This window comes from Mustelus asterias, chromosome 7, assembly GCF_964213995.1.
Source record: "Mustelus asterias chromosome 7, sMusAst1.hap1.1, whole genome shotgun sequence".
NCBI classification, from domain to species: domain Eukaryota; kingdom Metazoa; phylum Chordata; class Chondrichthyes; order Carcharhiniformes; family Triakidae; genus Mustelus; species Mustelus asterias.
Window position 1 is genome coordinate 23,892,035 of NC_135807.1, and position 21,923 is coordinate 23,913,957.

General features: G+C 43.7%; 1 protein-coding gene across 2 annotated transcripts in view; it reads right to left on the minus strand.

Annotated features, from left to right (window-relative positions):
- tsnare1 (T-SNARE Domain Containing 1) overlaps positions 1–21,923 on the minus strand; it is an 842,640-nt gene that overhangs the window by 459,061 nt on the left and 361,656 nt on the right. For both annotated transcript variants that reach the window (XM_078217021.1, XM_078217020.1), the window contains exon 4: positions 7,172–7,241. In XM_078217021.1, the coding sequence (XP_078073147.1) occupies positions 7,172–7,241 (70 nt within the window). The remainder of the gene's footprint in view (positions 1–7,171; positions 7,242–21,923) is intronic.

The window sequence follows — 21,923 nt, forward strand, 5'->3', positions numbered from 1 at the left end:
ATGTCCAGTTCATTGGTGTAACATGTTTCGCATTCACCACCGTCACCCTAACAGTGCTTGTACTCTCTGGCTCAGTATTCAGCTATTCTTGCCCTGCTGACAGGTTTGACTTTTCTTCTGCCATTGGTACTTAGACCAAAGCTAGTTTAGGGACCCACCAATTGCAGAGATGAATGCACAATGTAAGGATAGTTGGTTGAGGATAGAGTTAAAATCCACCCAACTAATCAAAATGAAAAAGCCACACTTGATGTCAGCCAAAAGGCTGACAGAGCTCCAGGTTTCTGGCAGGGAAGGTACTAATGCGTTTCAGCCTACAATTTCACAGGCTCTAATTGCCATCTGGTAACCCCTTCATATATGTGAATACAACAATGTAAAAAAATGGAGTGGGTCAGGTCCAGAAATTTCCTGGAACATCAAGAACACAGCCAGAGGACATGGCATCACAACAGTGGCTCTAATCTACTCTGGTCAAAATTATTGCTCTGCCTCATGGTCCTGTAGCTGCTACACAGAGATCCTAGGCCTAAGCACAACCATAAGGATGGTGCTAGGGACTACTTGGTCCATTCCAGTTGAGTGGATCCCAGTGCTGTTCCGCATTGCCCGATCTGCCACTCACCATGACACAGTCATGAGCAACACTCTGACTTTCATTATCACAAAGACTTTAAAAACCTGCAAAGTGCAGCATGGTGGCACAGTGGTTAACAGTGCCAGGGACCCGAGTTCAATTCCAGCCTTGGGTCACTGTCTGTGTGGAGTTTGTACATTCTCACTCTGTCTGCATGGGTTTCCTCCAGGTGTTCTGGTTTCCTCCCACAGTCCAAAGATGTGCAGGTTAAGTGGATGGACCATTCTAAATTACCCCTTAATGTCCCTATACGTGTAAGGGCATTAGCGGGGTAGATACATGGGGTTACGGGGATATGGCCTGTGTGTAAGATACTGCAAGAAGTTTAACAACACCAGGTTAAAGTCCAACAGGTTTATTTGGTAGCAAAAGCCACACAAGCTTTCGGAGCTGCAAGCCCCTTCTTCAGGTGAGTGGGAATTCTGTTCACATACAGAGCATATAAAGACACAAACTCAATTTACATGAATAATGGTTGGAATGCGAATACTTACAACTAATCAAGTCTTTAAGAAACAAAACAACGTGAGTGGAGAGAGCATCAAGACAGGCTAAAAAGACGTGTATTGTCTCCAGACAAGACAGCCAGTGAAACTCTGTGGGGGTTACAAATAGTGTGACATGAACCCAATATCCCGGTTGAGGCCGTCCTCGTGTGTGCGGAACTTGGCACACACTTGACTGTGGGAGGAAACCGGAGCACCCGGAGGAAACCCACGCAGACACGAGGAGAATGTGCAAACTCCACACAGACAGTGACCCGAGCCGGGAATCGAACGCGGGACCCTGGAGCTGTGAAGCAGCAGTGCTAACCACTGTGCTACCGTGCCGCCCAAGGTACATAAAATTCTAGAATGGAGTGATAAAGTCAATGTACACCAAATGATTCCTCTCATGGAGCAATCGAGAACAAGAGATCACAGGTATAGGTTGAGAGGCGATAGATTTAAAACTGAGATGAGGAGGAACTACTTCTCGCAGAGGGTGGTGTATTTGTGGAACTTGCTGCCCCATAGAGCGATGGTGTCTGAATCGTTGAATGATTTCAAGAAGGAGATAGCGATACTTCTAATAAAAAAGGGATAAAAGGCATATGGGGAACTGGCGGGGAGGCAAATTTGAGACCAGGAAGAGATCAACCATGATTGGATTGAATGGCGGAACAGGCTCGAAGGGCTGAATTTGTCTACTTCTGCTCCTAATTCCCATGTTCCTATGTTCCAATGAACCAGAAGCGCGGTGCGATGAAGAAAGTAGATGCAGAGGTAACTGTAAGGCAATAATGGATGCCAGGAGCCAAACACATATTAAACTGACAGCAATGCAATCGAGTGTCTACATGTCAGCTGCATTATTCCCAGGTGAAGTAAGCTAAGAACAGCCCATCAGATGTGGTATCAGAGACAAAAATCAAGAGCTTTAGCCAACAACCCAAGTCAAAAGAAATAACTATCAGTAACATGAATATACAGCACAGCTAGAGGAAGCACCACTGTTTCCAGAATGGAGGGAAGTTATTTACTTTAATAGATCCATTTTAAGAACCCTTTGCTCATGTTTGTTGCCCATTTTCAAATATGGTTACAACAGAACAACATCCATCAATGTAAGATACAAAAAAAAGAGGTAGAAAGAAAGCAGGGAATTATCAACTAGTCAGGCTTATGTCGGTAGTGAGGAAAATTCTAGAGTCCATTAGCAAAGATTTTGTAGTAGAGCACTTGGAAAACAGTGGCAGGATTGATTTTGATTTGATTTGATTTGTTATTGTCACATGTATGAGTAAACAGTGAAAAGTATTGTTTCTTGCACGCTCTACAGACAAAGAATACCTTACATAGGGAAGGAAAGGAGAGGGGGCAGAATGTAATGATAGCGATAGTTGTTGGAGAGGATTCTTAGAGACAGGATGTATATGCATTTAGAACGGAACAATCTCATTAGTGACAGACAGCGTGGTTTTGTAAGAGGGAGGTCGTGCCTTACAAATTTGGTGGAGTTTTTTGAGGAAGTGACAAAAACGGTTGATGAAGGAAGGGCCGTGGATGTCGTCTATATGGATTTCAGTAAGGCATTTGACAAAGTCCCACATGGCAGGTTGGTTAAGAAGGTTAAGGCTCATGGGATACAAGGAGAAGTGGCTAGATGGGTGGAGAACTGGCTTGGCCATAGGAGACAGAGGGTAGTGGTCGAAGGGTTTTTTTCCGGCTGGAGGTCTGTGACCAGTGGTGTTCCGCAGGGCTCTGTACTGGGACCTCTGCTGTTTGTGATATATATAAATGATTTGGAAGAAGGTGTAACTGGTGTAATCAGCAAGTTTGTGGATGACACGAAGATGGCTGGACTTGCGGATAGCGAAGAGCATTGTCGGGCAATACAGCAGGATATAGATAGGCTGGAAAATTGGGCGGAGAGGTGGCAGATGGAGTTTAATCTGGATAAATGCGAAGTGATGCATTTTGGAAGAAATAATGTAGGGAGGAGTTATACAATAAATGGCAGAGTCATCAGGAGTATAGAAACACAGAGGGACCTAGGTGTGCAAGTCCACAAATCCTTGAAGGTGGCGACACTGGTGGAGAAGGTGGTGAAGAAGGCACATGGTATGGGGTATAGAGTATAAAAGCTGGAGTCTGATGATGCAGCTGTATAGAACGCTGGTTAGGCCACATTTGGAGTACTGCGTCCAGTTCTGGTCGCCGCACTACCAGAAGGACGTGGAGGCGTTAGAGAGAGTGCAGAGAAGGTTTACCAGGATGTTGCCTGGTATGGAGGGTCTTAGCTATGAGGAGAGATTGGGTAAACTGGGGTTGTTCTCCCTGGAAAGACGGAGAATGAGGGGAGATCTAATAGAGGTGTACAAGATTATGAAGGGGATAGTTAGGGTGAACGGTGGGAAGCTTTTTCCCAGATCAGAAGTGACGTTCACGAGGGGTCACGGGCTCAAGGTGAGAGGGGCGAAGTATAACTCAGATATTAGAGGGATGTTTTTTATACAGAGGGTGGTGGGGGCCTGGAATGGGCTGCCAAGTAGGGTGGTGGAGGCAGGCACGCTGACATTGTTTAAGACTTACCTGGTTGGTCACATGAGCAGCCTGGGAATGGAGGGATACAAACGATTGGTCTAGTTGGACCAAGGAGCGGCACAGGCTTGGTGGGCCGAAGGGCCTGTTTCCTGTGCTGTACTGTTCTTTGTTCTTTGATAGCTAGGGTGTAGAGAAAGGTCAACTTAGTGCGAGGTAGGTCCATTCAAAAATCTGATGGAACAGGGAAGAAGTATTCTCGAGTTGGTTGGTACGTGTCCTCAGACTTTTGTATCTTTTTCCCAACAGAAGAAGGTAGAATAGAGTATGTCCGGGGTGCGTGGGGTCCTGAATTATGCTGGCTGCTTTTCCGAGGCAGCAGGAAGTGTAGACAGAGTCAATGGATGGGAGGCTGGTTTGCGTGATGGATTGGGCTACATTCATGACCTTTTGTAGTTTCTTGCAGTCTTGGACAGAGCAGGAGCCATATCTTCTCTTGGGCAGAGCAGGTATCATACCATAATGTCATGACAGAGTCAGCATGGATGGAATTCTTCGAGGATGTAATTAGTAGAGTAAATGAGTGGGAGCCAGTGGATGTGGTTTGTTTGGACTTTCAAAAGGCTTTTGATAAAGTCTTACATAAGAGATTAGTGTCTAAAATTAAAGCACATGGGATTGGGATAGTATATTGAGATGGATAGAAAACTGGTTGGCAGACAAGAAACAAAGAGTAGGAATAACATAGCAGTTTTAAAGAAGGCAAATGGTATGTTGGCCTTCATAGTAAGAGGATTTGAGCACAGGAGTAGGGATGTCTTGCTGCAAATCTTCAGGGCCTTGGCAAGGCCACACCTGAAATATTGTGCGCAGTTTTGTTCTCCTTACCGGAGGATGGATGTTCTTTCTTAGGAGGGAGTGCAGAGAAGGTTTACCTGACTGATTTCTGGGACTGACATATGAGGAGAGATTGAGTTAACTAGGATTATATTTGCTGGAGTTTAGAGGAATGAGAGGGGATCTCACAGAATCCTATATTATTTCAACCAGACTAGACTGGTAGAATAGTGGGAAGACCAAAACCGTGAGTCATAGTCTAAGGATATGGGGTAAACCTTTTTAGGCTGAGATGAGGAAACATTTCTTCAGCCAAAGTGTGGTCAGCCATAGAATTCATTACAGAAAGCAGTTGAGGCCAAAATATTGTATGTTTTCAAGAGGGAGTTTGATGCAGCTCTTGGGGCAAAGGGGAGCAAAGGTTATGTGGGGAGAGCAGATTCAGGCTATTGAGTTGTATGATCAGCCATGATCACAATGAATGGCGGAGCAGGTTCGAAGGGCTGAATGGCCACTCCTTTTCCTACTTTGGATGAAAAATTCCAGAAAATAATAATTTTTTTTCAAAAATAAACCCAGATTTTTATTCATTTTTTCAGATAAATGTAATTGTATTTGGGAAAAGAACAACGAAGGTCTGAATATAACTCAATGGCCGGAGTTTTACCGGCACGCCCGCCCTGGAATCGGGCGGGTACGGCTTGTAGAACAGTATTCGCGATTGGCCTCGGGTGGGATCTTACGAGCCTGGGGCGGGCAATGCAGTAAAATTCCAGCAAATGTATCTCTATTTTTTTTAAACAGCAGATTTCATTTTATCCACAAGAAAACAGGACATATGTGCTTTCAGACATACCCTCAGAGAGCTGCTTAAAACAATTAATTTTAAACAGAAAGCTAACAGTATTTATCATTCTCCAATGTCAATTAATAACTGCCTTTTAAATAGATCATGATGGATGTTTGGCATGGAGTTACAAGGCACTATTTAATCTCCACATTTCTGCAACCCATGAATGAGTTATAATCAAGAGTTTCAACTGCAGTTTAGTACCTTCTGGAAACATGTGAATTAGCATCTGCTATTTGTTTCTTGCAGCAGTACGTAAACAATTTAGCCACCATACCCAATTAACTCAATCAGTGTATTGCCTGCTCCGTGCGCAAATGAGTTATGTAGGCCAAAAAAAAGGTGGTAATGTGACATTAGTCGCTATGTTACAGGACGAGTAATCCAAAGAGCTGGACAAGGTCAGGAGATGTGAGCTCAAATCCTACAATTGCACCTTCCAACCCCATGATCTCTACCACCTAAGAACAAGGGCAGCAGACGCATGGGAATACCACCACATACAAGTCCCCACCTCCCAATGAAGCCACACACCAGCCTGACTCCGAAATAAATCACCATTCCTTCACTGTCGCTGGGTCAAAATCCTGGATAAGGGTTTCTTTTTCAGGTTGGCAACCTGTAACCAGTGGGGATCAGTGCTGGGACTGCAACTGTTTACGCTATATATTAATAACTTGGAGGAAGGCAGCAAATGTACAAAGAACAAAGAAAATGACAGCACAGGAACAGGCCCTTCGACCCTTCAAGCCTGCACCGACCATGCTGCCTGACTTAACTAAAACCCCCTACCCTTCCGGGGACCATATCCCTCTATTCCCATCCTATTCATGTATTTGTCAAGACGCCTCTTAAAAGTCACTCTCGTATCTGCTTCCACTATCTCCCCCGGCAACGAGTTCCAGGCACCCACCACCCTCTGTGTAAAAAATCTGCCTCGTACATCTCCTTTAAACCTTGCCCCTCGCATCTTAAACCTGTGCCCCCCAGTAATTGACTCTTCCACCCTGGGAAAAAGCTTCTGACTATCCACTCTGTCCATGTCTCTCATAATCTTGAAAACATTTGTATACTGTAGCCAAATTTGCAGATGACCAGACTGTTCCCCATCACATCTCTAGAAGCACCTCATCCAAATGTATGGACAAGATGTGAATCTGCTGCCTCACTAGACATTGGGCACTTTTGTAGGGTGATGGGCTTAGATCGCTCTCCATTATAAGTCAGTACTATTTACTAACTTTTATGCCAAGTGATATAGGGAAACACCAAGGAGGTGGCTCCCAATCTCCTTTGCCAGCAGCAATCTTATTCATTGTCAACAATTGCCAAGATATGGAAGAGAAAAATAATTCAATTTCCACTCTCTCATTTTTGATAAGAACATTTGCAGCAAACCAAAAGAAATCAATACTAATAAAAAGTTACTTCCCCGAGCCTTACCCTCAGAACAATTCATTCATCTTTATTATGATGGAGTAATTGTGTTTTGTCAGCCTGCCCCAAACATAATCAGTTTGAACATATTAAAATTATCAGCATCTCTATATTCAAGAATAGCTTGTCCTTTAGTTCAACCCACAGCTCCATAGCTAAACGTCCTTGACAGAAAAGACAAAATTGGTTTTAAGTTTCACATTATGATGATATTAGGAAGTCTCGGTTACATCTGATGATCTTTCTCAGTCCAGTTTTTACAGTAGTGAATCGATGACCATTTTGTATGTGTCCATTATTCACAGATATAAAATTACACAACGCAGCTCCAGCAATAGACAAAGCCATTAGTCTCTCCTTAAAAATCTATATCAAAAAGTGACTCACAGTCCATCTCTGAGCTCTTGCGTGTCATTAGGTGTCCCCAGAGCTTGCAAACTCTTCTCTAAGGAAGTCACTGCAAAGGAAATGTGAGGATTAATGAAAACGGGAGATTAAAACATTGGCCGATAGAAATATTAAGTTCTTCCATGAATGCTCTGCCTTTTTGCTTTTGTACGATCCAGTAAGTAAGGTGCAATGAATTTAAAACAAGAGATTTTGTCATTCCAATTCGATAACCATCAGTAATATCGTTAACCGCAGAAGGTACAGGGTGGAAGGCAAGGGTTGAAATTGGAAATGGGGGTGAATATTCCAGTTTTGCTCAGGTTAAAATTGCCGATGGCAATGTATTATCCAATTGACTCTCAGGATATAAAGTCTGTCAGAGATAGGGCTGAATTTTTACTTCCCAAAACAGGTAGGTTGAGGTCATGTCAGAGGTTAAAGTGCAAAAAAATCTGGAACAGAACCTCAACCTATCTCAAACTTGCCCATTTCTGATTTTAACAGAGGCAGGATGAGGGCCAGATGACCAACCCACTCACAGGAACCGAGTTGGTAATTTTATACTAATGTGTGTCTTTATTTTTGAGTTTCTCAGGCCTCAGGAAGCTCAGCAGTTTAATGGAAGTGAATAGACAAGGTATGTCGCTTTATAACCAAGGGCTTGTGAATATTAGGTGCCAATGGAACCATACATTAGGTAGTAACCCAGCAACCTATCCAGTAAAACCATCACCTCCCATCAAACTTTGAGTATTGCATGCAGTTCCCGTCACCACACTACCAGAGGACATGGAAGCTTTGGAGAGAGTGCAAAGAATGTTCACCAGAATGTTGCCTTGTCTCGAGGGTGTTGGCTATGAGGAAAGGTTGAATAAACTTGGATTGTTTTCACTGGAAAGGCGGAAGGCTGAGGGGAGGCCTGATAGAGGTCCACAAAATTATGAGAGGCATGGACAGAATAGATAGTCAGAGACTTTTTCCCCAGGGTGGAAGTGTCAATTTCGAGGGGGCACAGGTTCAAGGTGAGGGGGAGAAAGTTTAAGGGAGATGTGTGGGGAAAGTTTTTCATGCAGAGAACAACAATTGCAAGGGATTCATGGACTTCTTTGGCACTATGATTGAAAGCAACCATTCAGTGGCACTTGCCACTATCTTTTCTTTTCCTAATACGTTGGACCAAACTTGCTCGAAGATTCCCCCTTTTGCAGCAGCCCTGAACTTGCAGCTTTCCCCAGTTTCCCCTATTCCAAGAAAACTGTTGACCATCCCTTCCTGGCTCCTTCATTAGCTAATATCACTAAAACTTCTCTCTCTTCAGGTACTGTTCCTTCTGCCTTCAGACTTTCTCTCCTTCTTCTAAAAAGTCACTCTTGACCCCTTGGCCTTGCAAACTATCGCCAAATCTCCAAGCTCTATTCCATCACCAAAATCCTTGAACAAGCTACACAGTGATTAGCACTGCTGCCTCACAGCTCCATGGACCCAGGTTTGATTCAGTCCTTGGGCGATTGTCTGTGTGGAGTTTGCACATTCTTCCTGTCTCTGCGTGAGTTTCCAACAGATGGTTTGGTTTCCTCCTATAGTCTGAACATGTGCAGGATTGGTGGATTGGCCGTGCAAAAATTGCCCTTTAGTGCCCAAAAATGGTTAGGTGGATTAACCACGGTAAATGAGTGTGGTTGCAGGGATAGGGCGGAGAGGAGTACCTGGGTAAGATGCTTTATTGGAGAGTTGGTGCAGACAGGATGGGCAGAATGGTCTCTTTCTGCACTGTAGGGACTCTATGGTTCTATGCCATCAGCTCTGAAACTCTGCTCACATTTCCCACCATTCCATTTTTGAAGACCTTCAGTCAGATTTCCGCACAGGAGAGTTACAAAATCACAAATTACATCCTACCTGACTGTGATCATGGTAAGCTATCCTCCTTGGTCCTTCTGGACCTCTCTGCACCCATTGATATAGTAGACTGCACCATCCCAACTCAAAAGCTTTACACTGTCATACAGCACTCAGGTTCTGAAGAAGCATCATTGCAGGCTCAAAACGTTAACTCTTGTTTCTCTCCACAGATGTTGCTGAGTTTTTCCAGCATTTTCTGCTTTTATTTCAGATTTCTAGCATCGAGAGTATTTTCCATAATACTTACCTGGTTCCATTCTTATTTATCCAGTATAAAGGTGGAATTCTCCATTTTTGAGATGGTGGGTGGCTCTGTTGAGGCAGCTCCCATTGGCCAGAATTGCACGCCAGGTTCTGTACTTGGAAGCTCATGAATTAAGCATGGAAGAATCACTTGGCAGTTTGGCAGCTGAATCGTCTGCCCACTGACAGCTGGCGGGGACAAAGGTCCAGTTGGCAGTAATACATGTGGTATTCCTGAGACTGTCTTGTTTGTCTGCATTTCGTGCAGCCTTGTTGGGGTCCAGCTTCTCCCCCCTCAAACTTCTCTTCCCTCTGCTTTCGATTGTTCATCTTCTTCATTCATTTCCTTGCCCCTCTGCCTGCCATTGTGAGCACTTGCCCTCTCCATCACCAGCTCCCTGCACAACCCTCGTTTCACATTGCCTCCTTTGTCTTCCTCAGCTACCTTCCCCAAACCACCACCCACCCACCCCTGTTGAACTCCAACTTTTGTTGTGGTGGCTGGTCCAAACCCTGGCATGGGGGGAGGGGGGGGGGGGGGGGAGGAGGAGGGGGAGATCCCTGCACTCCCAAACCCCAGACCCAGTCCTGATCTGAGTCGGTGACACAAGAAGGTCCATTATTACGATGATTTTGATTTATTGTCACGTGTATTTGTATACAGGGAAAAGTATTGTTTCTTGTACCCTATACAGACAAGTGCTGTCCATGCAGAGTAGCTCAGCTTGGAGAGGGAGAGCAGGAACCAGTCTGCCCCAGCAGAGTGGTTTACAGTACATCAGGAGCAGCATAGTAATGTGGCATTAGACATAGGAGCATAAGTAGGTCATTCGGCGATTGTGTCTGCACTGCCAGTTGGGGAGGCTTTGTACACTGCACTCACCACAAGGTCTCTTGCGAACTGAGGACCGCTTTGTGCACACCACTCTTTATTAATCGGGTTTGAGACCGACACAATTTATTGCTGACAGGATTCTAATGGCCAGCCATTTTAATGAGCATTCATGATATGCTAATGAATGCAAATGATATTCATGACACCAGCCAGTGGGAAGGCCAACCTGCAATTTACCCACCACTGGGAGAGCTCCAATGTGTTTTTAAGCTGGTGGATTTCCGACTTTTGGCTCCCATGCGATTCTCCTCTCCTGCCTGCCCTCAAAACTGCCATAGGTGGCATGGGAGGATTCCCCTCATCATCACAGAATTGCCTATCGTGGCTTGTCTTGCAATTCTAACAGGGTTGCTTGTGATGTTTTTCAAGGATCTATCTCAATCTCCTCCTATTTCTCATCTGCATCTTGCCTCCTTGGTGACATCATCGGAAAACAATGTCAGAATCGACCTGCAGCTGATGACATGCAGCTTCCACCAGCACTAAACTTCCAGTAACTGGATGCAAAGAAATTGCCTCCAACTAAATATTTGGAAGATTAAAGCCTTTGCCTTCGGTTGTTGATGCAAATTCCATCACTCTCCATGGCGATTTTGAGAGGCTGAACCAGACTGTTCACAAACCTGGGGTGGGATTCTCCCAAAAAGTAATTCTAAGCGCCGAATTCTCATAAAAAAATGGAGTAAATCCCGCTTTTTTTTTTCAGTAGAATTTTCAAAATGCATCTCCCACACTGTGCATGGCAGAGTGCACTAGCATGAATCTCATTAAAAATCTATGGGCAGGGCCACTGCACATGCGCCAATCTATCATAGCCAATATCGATGCATGCACAGTCGCCACGCACTGCTAGCCTCCCCATGACCCTGCAATGCTGGACGTGCGACCACCCCCACCACCCGATCTCTGGCTTCCCAGACGTGTTGGGGTCAACATCTCCTCCCCCCGTGCCCCGCCACCCCGGCCCGCCTGAACCTCCACCCCACCAGCAGTCCTGATCTCCCGAAGCCCACTACACGGCCTCTCCTCGAGTCTCCCGGCCTGCTGCATTGCTAAAGCAGCGCAGCGGGCTGCGACAATCGCCCCCTGGTGCTGTCTTCAATCCTGGGATGAGCCTCCAGCAATATATTATCATCGTCACCAAGGCTGCCTACTTCCACCTCGGCAGTGTTGCCCAATTCCAACCCTTTCTCAGCTCACCTGTGGCTGAAACATTCATCCACATCTTTATTACCTCTGAAATTAATTATTCCAATGCATTCCCAATGTGCGCTCTCCATTCAAACTTATGTATAAACCTGAACTCATCCAAAACTATGTTGTCCGTATCCTAACTTGCATTAAGTCCCCTTCACCAACTTGCTGACCTACATTAGTTCCAGTTAAGCAACCCCTCCACTTCATTGTTCTCATCCTGGTCCCTAAATCCCACTGCGACCTAACCATTCTTGACCTCTGTAACCTTCTTCACATCTATAGCCTTGCAGCTTCTCAGCATTCCTCCATTCTGGCCTCTTGTGCATCCCTAATTTGACTAATTTCAACAATTCCAGTTGCCTCAGCTCTAAACTCTGGAATTCCCTCCGAATCTCTCCATTCCCCTACCTCACTCTGTTCCTCTAAGACCCTCCCTTAACAGTTACTGCTTCGTAAAAGCTAGCGGCGACCTGTCCTGACACGAGCATGGTGTCACTTTTTACTTGATGAAGCTGCTTTGAAGCATCTTGGTATGTTTTACCACTTTAAAGGTGCAATACAAATGCAAATAGTTGTTGTTAGAGAGACTAAAAACATCTTTAAAAAATCTTCTCCGAGAAGCCTGTGGCAGAAGTCCTTTGAAGGATTGCCAACTAGACCATTCAACATGTGGAAAAATATAGTGCACTTTATATGACCCTTCCCATATCTTCCTAAAAATTGCAAAGTCCCACTGCAGGGGTAGGCCTCCAATGTGTCTACCTAAACAGCCTTCAGCACAAAAAACAAAGTACAATCCATGCTGGAAATCCAAACTTAAAACAGAAAATGCTGGATATATTCAGGCAACACATGTGGAGTGAGAAGTAAAATTAATCAATTCCTGATTCTGAGTGAACCCTCATTGAGATGCCCAAAATATGTGGGGCTGGAATTATAAGTTTACCAGGCCATTCACTGTGGACACCACCTTCCCTGGAGTAGGAAATGTGGCATGTTGCGGTCTGGCGCTGATGCAAAGTGACACCAGGATTGCCATGGGGCGGTATGGTGGCACAGTGGTTAACACTGCTGCCTCACAGTGCCAGCGACCCAGGTTCGATTCTCGGCTTGGGTCACTATGTGTGAGGAGTCTGCACATTCTCCCTGTGTTTGTGTGGGTTTTCTCCAGGCTCTCCGGTTTTCTCCCACAGTCCGAATGTGCTGGTTAGGTGCATTGGCCATGTTAAATTGTCCCTCAATGTACCCGAACAGGTGCTGGAGTGTGGTGACCAGGGGATTTTCGCAGTAACTTAATTGCAGTGCAAATGTAAGCCCACTGGTGACTAATAAATAAATAAACTTTAATTTGAATTGCCGGTGCAAATGCCAATGCAACCTTCCCTGATTTCTGTATTTTTGTTGAGCATGTAGGTTTCTGAAGCCTGTAATGTCCATATCAGGTAAGTCTATTGAACATTGGCTGAAATCCGCTGTGGGTTTGAGAACCTTTTAACTGGTAAGTATAAAATCTCTTGTCAGGTACAAGTGTCATAACATAGTGGTGTTTGATGATTTAAATTTGTTTTCAATGTGGTGAATGATCATCATGGCAAATGGCAAGAGACAATTTAATTGACCAACATTGTGTTAGGGTTTGCATGCATTAGAGTACTTTATCCAATTAATAAAGTCTTCTTCTGTATTCAACAGTATTGAAAATCTGATTAAAATAGGATGTTAACACACTCTGGATTGGATTTTCCAACAGTTTAAGGTATAGGGTGGGATTTTACGGCCTCGCTTGGGTAAAACCGGAAATTCCTGCCTGAGGTCAATGGAGATTTCCGTTGTTAGACCCCACACACACTCCAATTCCATGGCGGGCAAGGTGGTAGAGTTCTGGCCATCGAGTTATTTTGAGACTTCTCTGATTGAAATCCCACTTAGCCTTTAAAGCAAAAGGACCCTATGTCTGGACAGACAACTTCAAAGAGTCTATTGCATTGGGCACTGTAGGGTCTGTTTATTCAGCTTTGTAATACAATCTCATTATGAATGCATGGCTGAGCTTCAAATGCCACTAATGGATCTAACTCAGCAAGAGTTAAAGTTAATTTATTAGTGACAAGTAAGGTTTACATTAACATTGCAATGAAGTTACTGTGAGATTTCCCTTGTTGCCACAGTCCAGTGCCTGTTCGGGTCAATGCATCTAACCAACTCGTCTTTCAGTTTGTGGGAGGAAACCGGAGCATCTGGAGGAAATCCACGCGGACACAGGGAGAATGTGCAACCCGAGCTGGGAATCGAACCCTGGTCCCTAGACAGCAGTGCTAACCACTGTGCCACCGTGCCACCTGTTGTTTACAAAGCTATGGAGGAACTGAGTGCTTTACTTGATTCACAGCTTTATAAGATAATCATATAACTAAATGTTTTGAATAGTTCTTTGAATAATTATTTATATGACAGATTCATGAGCACACACAATGAAAGCATGTTTTTCGAGCATAGCATCAATTGCTGTATATTGTATTGGTACTGTCCTGAGTTTCCAAGATGGTCATTGTTTTCCAAGAGCAATTTGAATGGCAGATTAATTTTCCATGAGCATTTCAAAGACTTCTTAGTGTTATATGGTGCATGAATTCTGTATGCAGCGGATACTGTGAGAATGAGGGCATTGAGGATGTGTGGGAGATATGAGTGCATGTAGTGGATGTAGTGTTGAGAGGGGCCAAACAGCTATGTAGAGAACTGGACCGAGGTCCCAGTGAATGGAGGCAGACCTTCTAACCTGCCCTTTCCAGCAGCTGCCTGCCTTGGTTTCCACCCCAGGCCTAGATCGGGAGAAGGCAGCCATAACTCCAGCTCACCTCTGACATAGGAAAACAAAAATTTCTGGTGACTGGACAGACACTCCGAAGTTGGGAATGTGATGTTGAGAAATGACCTGAAGGAAAGAGAATAACCCAGTCTAAGGTTTCAGTTCGATGACCTGTCTGGAGTTCTGATCTGAAACGACCTGAAACATTCACTAGGGGCAGCACAGTGGCACAGTGGTTAGCACTGCTGCTTCAAGCGCCCGGGTTCAATTCTGGCCTCGGGTCACTGTCTGTGTGGAGTTGGCACATTCTCCCTATGTCTGTGTGGGTTTTCTCCGGGTGCTCCGCTTTCCTCCCACGTCCAAAGATGTGCGGGTAAGGTTGATTGGCCATGATAAATTGACCCTAGTGTCAGGGGATTAGCAGGGTAAATATGAGGGACTACGGGAATAGGGCCTGGGTGGGATTGTGGTTGTTGCAGACTGAATGGGCCAAATGGCCTCCTTCTGCACTGTAGGGATTCTATGACTCTCCTGCCCCACCACGACAGGTTTTCCCATGGCAAATGCGGTGATGCGTTCAAATTCCCATTGACTTCAATGGGACCAGATGGTCCAACCAGCAATTCCCGCCCATTAACTCTATTTCACTCTCCACAGGTGCTGCACAGCTACTGCGCATTTCCAGCATTTTCCATTTGCTAAACAGTTTCCTGCTTGTTTTTGTGTGGGAGTCCTGTGTGCCCATCAGGCCAACCTGAAATCTGTATCGGGGAGCAAATGATGTACAATGGCCCCACCAGATTTTACTCTACCGGTTGCCCATTTTTGAGGTTAAAAAAATCCATACAGCTAGCAGTTTAGATTCCATTTCTCCCGATTAAGCTTAGCATCACAAAAACCATCACTGCTTGATTTACATCTTTGTTAATCTTTGCTAGCATCCTGCAAAATGGGCCAAACCCATGTGCCTCATTTATAATTACTAAGGTGTTAAAGCCTGTAGGGGAATTGGAAATTCTACCAATCTCAATTCCTGACCCTGCTTTTTGCGAGATCAACACTAACGCCATGATAAAAGGAATAACCCAATACTTCACTTTATCTGTCACTAGAGGCTGCCAGTGCATTTAGTCGGCAGGAATCAGATGTGACTTAATGAATGCATGATGAAGATTAACATAGTTTTACAGAAGAAAAAAAGAAAAATGCGAAACCACAGAATGCTTTAAGTGCAATGTCAGTCCGTTAGGGAGATGGAATGCACACAAACTATAAATGCTGGATATCTGAAACAAAGGAGGACAAAAATTTCAGTCAGCCTCTGTAAATAAGCAAACATTTGTATGATAGTTGTATTGTTTATTCAGAATTGAAAGAGAAATCCAAGTTAATACTTCAAGTGGACTATTCCCATTGCTCTCCTGTGGAAGCTAACTGCCTTATTTTAATTACATTTTTAATAGTTGGATCCTGGTCCACGAATCAGCAAGAGCCCTTTCAATCTTGCTCATTTTTCTTTTACAAATCTTGCCAAACGGTAAGCTTAAAAGGTTTTTTGCTGACCGCCACAGCTTCCCTTTCGCAATTGTGGATTCAAAATAGCAGCAAGAAAAATAGGGCACCGATTTAATCCGCCACCCACTTCATGGCCGAGAGACCCGTGGAAGTAAAGGAACACCTAAGACACAGGGCAATTTACAGTGGCATCCAACCAATTTAAACATTTCCAGTCTACAGTGATGCATCACCTCCCCCACATCACTTCATAAAACTACAGTACCAGAAGTAATTACCTTCCCTCCATTGCAGATACTGTGCTTTTGTCAGACATTCAAAAGGAATTGTGTGGGAACTGCTGTAACACTGGTGGAAGCTCAAAAGGCAACCTTGTCAATTCAGCTCTTGTACTCCTCCCAAAATGTGTGTCCCTGGAACAAAATGTCTATTCAGCCATTTTGTGATCTGAAAAACTGCTTTCTGACAGTTTCACACTGACTGAATTCTAAAATACTTTTTTTTAATAAAAAAGCACCCAAGTCTTTAATTGTAAACGTCAAATCTTAAACTTCCCAGTAAATATTTTTTTTAAATTGACAATTAGGCCACACAGCCGCGCGTAATCAGAATAAATAGCTGTAAGCATTTTAAAACTAAATTGAAAACACAAACTAAAAACAATTGCTTTGATACAGATTGAAAAATATTGACATTTTCAATAATTCTGCATGCCCTGAAACAACCTTCTTTCACATTTACCACTGGGATCTCACAAATAGCAGGAAAAAATAATTTTCAAACAAAGTGGGAGACAGTCGCTCATGGCACCAATATTGTAATTTGCTACAACATTCAGCTCTACTTATTGGTTCAGGTCCTCCATGCAAAGTATTAACTGGAAATGGCAATTAGTGCAGCTCAGACAACTGATGCGAGGATTATTGAAATCATAGAATAGTTATAGCAAAGAAATAGGCCATTCTGCCCGTCAAATCCTTGCTGACTCTTTGCAAGACCACCTCAGCTAGTTCCCCGCTGCTGATATACTGCTAGCCCTGCAAATCTCTCTCTCTTTTCTCTTTGGATGATTATCAAATTCATTTTTGAAAGCTAAGATTCAATCAGCCTGCACCAAACTCTCAGGTGTTGCATTTAGATACTCAAAAAGAAAACGTTTTTCCTCAGGTCTCCTTTGGATATTTTACCATACACCTTAAATTGTCATCTTCGGCTGTTCAAATCTTCTGCCAACGGGAACCATTTCTCTTCATCTACCCTGTCCATATGCCTCATAATTTTCATCCCTCTCAAATATCCTCTGAATCATCTCTTTTTGAAGAACAATGCTAGTTGTGCTAATCATTTCTGAAGTTCCTCATCCTGAAATCATTCTTGTATATCTTCCCTGCACCAACTTTCCTTTCTTAAGTATGCTGAGCAGAATTGGACACAATAATCTTGTTGAGGCTGCATAAGTGTTTTCTAAAGGTTCACTGTAACTTCCTTGTCTTTGTACTCTGTGTCCTTTATTCAATAAAGATCAAGATCCTGCATGCCTTATGAACCACTTTCTCAATCTGCCCCGTCACTTTCAGCAAATTCATAGAATCATAGATTCCCTACAGTGCAGAAGGAGGCCATTCAGCCCAGAGCCTACACTGACAACAATCCCACATATTTACCCTGCTAGTCCTCTTGACACTAAGGGGCAATTTTGCATGGCCAATCAATCTAACCTGCACACCTTTGGAATGTGGGAGAAAACCAGATTTGATTTGTTTTATTATTGTCATATGTATTGGTATACAGTGGAAGGTATTGTTTCTTGCATGCTATACAGACAAAGCATATCGTACATAGAGGAGGAAAGGAGGTGCAGAATGTAGTATTGCAGTCATAGCTAGGGTGTAGAGAAAGATCAACTTAATACAAAGAACAGTACAGCACAGGAACAGGCCCTTCGGCCCACCAAGTCTGTGCCGGCACAGTTGCCTCTCTAATCTAATATTTTCTTGCCTCTATGTGGTCTATATCCCTTTATTCCCTGCCTATTCATGGATCTATCCAGGTGCCACTTGAATGTTGTTAAAGAATCTGCTTCCTCCACCTCCTCCGGCAGCGCGTTCCAGGCATTCACCACCCTGTGTGTGAAAAACCTGCCCTTTACATCTCTTTTAAACTTTCCCCCCTCACTTTCAACTTATGCCCCAAGTAATTGACCCTTCGACCCTGGGAAAAGGATTCTAACTATCCACTCTATCCAAGCCCGTCATAATCTTGTAAACCTCTAGCAGGTCCCCCCTCATCCTCCGACGCTCCAATGAAAACAATCCAAGTTTGTTCAACGTTTTTTCATAGTCCATATCCTCCAAACCAGGCAACATCCTGATAAATCTCTCCTGCATCTTTTCCAATGCATCAACATCCTTCCGGTAGTGTGGAGACCAGAATTGTACACAATACTCCAAATGTGGCCTAACCAAAGTCTTATACAGCTGCAACATGATTTTCCAATTCGTATATTCAATGCCTTGACTGATGAAGGCCAGCATGCCATATGCCTTCTTGACCACCTTGTCCAGCTGAGTTGCCACCTTCAGGGATCTGCACGCCTAGATCCCTCTGTATGCTAATATTTCTAAGGGCTCCACTATTTACTGTATACTTTCCTTCTGCAGTAGACCTTCCAAATTGCATCACCTCACATTTGTCCATCTGCCATCTTTCAGCCCAGGTCTCCAGCTGATTTATATCCTGCTATATCCTCTGACAATCCTCCTCACTAACCGCTACTCCCCCAATTTTGTATCATCTGCAAATTTACTAATCAGATGACCGATAATTTCCTCCCAATCATTTATATATGTTACAAACAACAGAGGCTCCAGCACTGATCCTTGTGGAACACTACTCATCACAGACCTCCAGTTAGAAAAGTACCCTTCCACTGCTGCTACTCTGCTTTCTATGCCCAAGTCAGTTTTGTATCCATCTTACCAGTTCAGCTCAGATCCCATATGACTTCACCTTCTGTATCAGCCTGCCATGAGGAACCTTATCGAAGGTTTACTAAAGTCCATGTATACAACATACACTGTCCTGCCCTGGTCAATTCTTTTTTCCTCAAATAACTCAATCAAGTTTGTGAGACATGACCTCCCCTTCACAAAATCATGCTGCCTATCACTAATAAGCCTATTCTCTTCCAGATGTGAGTACATCCTGTCCCTAAGAATCTTCTCAAATAATTTCCCCACCACTGATGTAAGGCTCACAGGCCTGTAATTTCCCGAATTGTCTCTTCTGCCCCTAAACAGAGGAATAATGTGAGCTACTCTCCAATCCTCTGGTACCTTGGCCATGGCTAAAGAGGATACAAAGATTTTGGCCAAGGCTTCAGCAATTTCTTCCCTCGCCTCTTTCAGTATTCTGGGATAGACTCTATCTGGCCCTGATGACTTGTCCAACTTAATGTTTTTCAAAACCTCCAATACTTCCTCCCTTTTTATCTCAACATGTCTGAGAATGTCAACATTCTCCTTTCTACACTCACCATCCACCACATATTTCTCCTTTGTGAATACCGATGCAAAGTACTCGTTTAGGACCTCACCCACCTCATCTGGCTCCACACACAAATTCCCTCCACTGTCCTTGAGTGGACCCACCTTTTCCTTAGCTATCCTCTTCCTACTTAAATACAGATAGAAAGCCTCGGGATTCTCCTTAATCCTGCCTGCCAAGGACATTTAATGGCCCATTTTTGCCCTCCCAAGTCCCTGTTTAAGCTCTTACCTGCTATCTTTATATTCCTCAAGAGAGTTATCCGTTTTCAATTTCCAAAAATTTATGTAGGCCTCCTTTTCCTTTTTCACTAAGTTCACAATCTCTCTTGTCATTCAGGGTTCCTGAATCTTGCCATCTTTTTCCTTCATTTTTACAGGGACATACTTGTCCTGCATTGTCAACAGCTGACTTTTAAAAGACTCCCACATATTGGATGTGATTTACCCTCAAACAGCTGCCCCCAGTCTACATTCCTTAACTCCTGCCTAATACTGTCGTAGTTAGCCTTCCCCCAGTTTAGTACTTTCACTCCAGGACTACTTCTATCCTTTTCTACAAGTATCTTGAAACTTATAGAATTGTGATCACTGTTCCCAAAATGGAGGAGAAATTTGGCCACGCAGTCATATGTGTATAAGTATAGTAAGGGGCTGAGGTCACAGCCTTGTGGGGCACGGGTGTTGAAGATAATCGTGGATGAGGTGTTGTTGCCTATTCTTACTGATTGCAGTCTGTGGGTTAGGAAGTCTAAGATCCAGGTGCAGAGGGAAAAGCAGAGCCCCAGGCCATGGAGTTTGGAGATGAGTTTTGTAGGAATAATGGTGTTGAAGACTGAGCTGTAGTCAATAAATAGGAGTCTGACATAAGTGCCTTTGTTATCTAGGTGTTCCAGGGTTGAGTGTAGGGCCAGGGAGATGGCGCCTGCTGTGGACCTGTTGTGGCGATAGATGAAATGTAGTGGATCTAGGCAATATGGAAGCGGAATTGATTCATGCCATGACTAACCTTTCAAAACACTTCATAATGATGGATATCAGAGCCACCAAACAATAATCATTACGGCACGCTGCCTGGCTTTTCTTTGGTACAGGGATGATGGTCATCTTCGTGAAGCAGATAGGGATCTCAGATTGTTGTAAAGAGAGGTTAAAGATGGAGAGAGCACCCGGAGGAAACCCACGCAGGCACAGCAAGAATGTGAAAACTCCACACAGGGTGACCCAAGGCCGGAATTGAACCCGGGTCCCTGGCGCTGTGAGCCAGCAGTGCTAACTCCCGAGTCTCTCCGCTCTTGCAGAATTGTATTATTCATTTTATATTGCCTCTCCCTATTCTTTCTACCGAAATGCATCACTTCACATTTTTCTGCATTCAATGTAATTGGGCATGTGGGCCATCCATTCCATCAATCTGTGGCCTTTATCAAGTTTATCACTTTTCTCATCACAGTTCACAATACTTACAAGTTGGTGCCATCCTCAAAAAGAATGTGCCCCATGGACATCCAGGGTATAAGACATTAACATAGGTCATGAAAAGCAGTGAGACAATTCCAATTCCTGGTGAATCCTCATGGACACCCACTCCCAGGCCAAAAAAATAACATTCACCATTACTCTGTTTCCTGTCACTCAGTCAAGTTTGTATCTACACTGCTACTGTCCCTTTAATGTGGGCTTTAATTTTGCTGACAAGCCTGTTCTGTGACACTTTGTCAAATGCCTTTTGAAAGTCAATATTAACCACATCAACTATATTACCCTCATCAGTCTTCTCTGTTACCTCATCAACTTAATAAAAATAGTTGAACACTATTTCCCTTTAACAAACTCATGCTGGATTTCCTCAATTAGTCATTACTCCCTCAGTTATCATGAATTTTGTGCTAAATTATTGTTTCCAATAGCTTCCAAATCTGTGGGGCTAAACTAATTGGCCTGTAATTGCCTTTGAACAAGGGTGTACAATTTACAATTCTCCAGTTCCCTGGCACCACCCCAAGGATTGAAAGATTAAGGGCAGTACATCAGCAGTTTCCTCCCTTACTTGGAAGCATCTCATCTGGTCCTGGTGACTTATCAACTTTAAGGACAGCCAGCCTTTCTACTACTGTCTCTTATCAATAATTAGCTCAATGAATGTACCTACTTACTATCACCTCTTCTATGATATCATTAATAGCATCTTTTCCCTTGGTAAATTTCCTTGTAGCATTCATTTTAAATGAAGAAGCCAAGATGAAGGGCCAAAGCCCAACATGTAAGGCCAACAATAAGACTGAAAATAAAATAAAAGGAAAGATGAGCAAAACTGAGAAAAATTGGGAAGAACATTTTGTTGATGCAGAACTGGCAGGATATCAGTAATATGCCAGTGGTAACAATCGCATGCCACAGCCAGGAGATCTAACTAAACTACATTCATATTCAAGTATTGGTATCATTTGTGGAGACCAGTGGATAGCAAGTCAATGACTCACTACAGCTCACCACTTTCCCTGAGGCCAAGAATTAGCCAGCGATAGAGACTTTCTTTCGAGTAGGGGAGAGAGGGATCGAATGTTGGAGGAGCAGGTGTAGAAACACACTCGCAATAAAATAAGAATTTTAATGTGGCCTGGAGCATAAAACATGAAAACA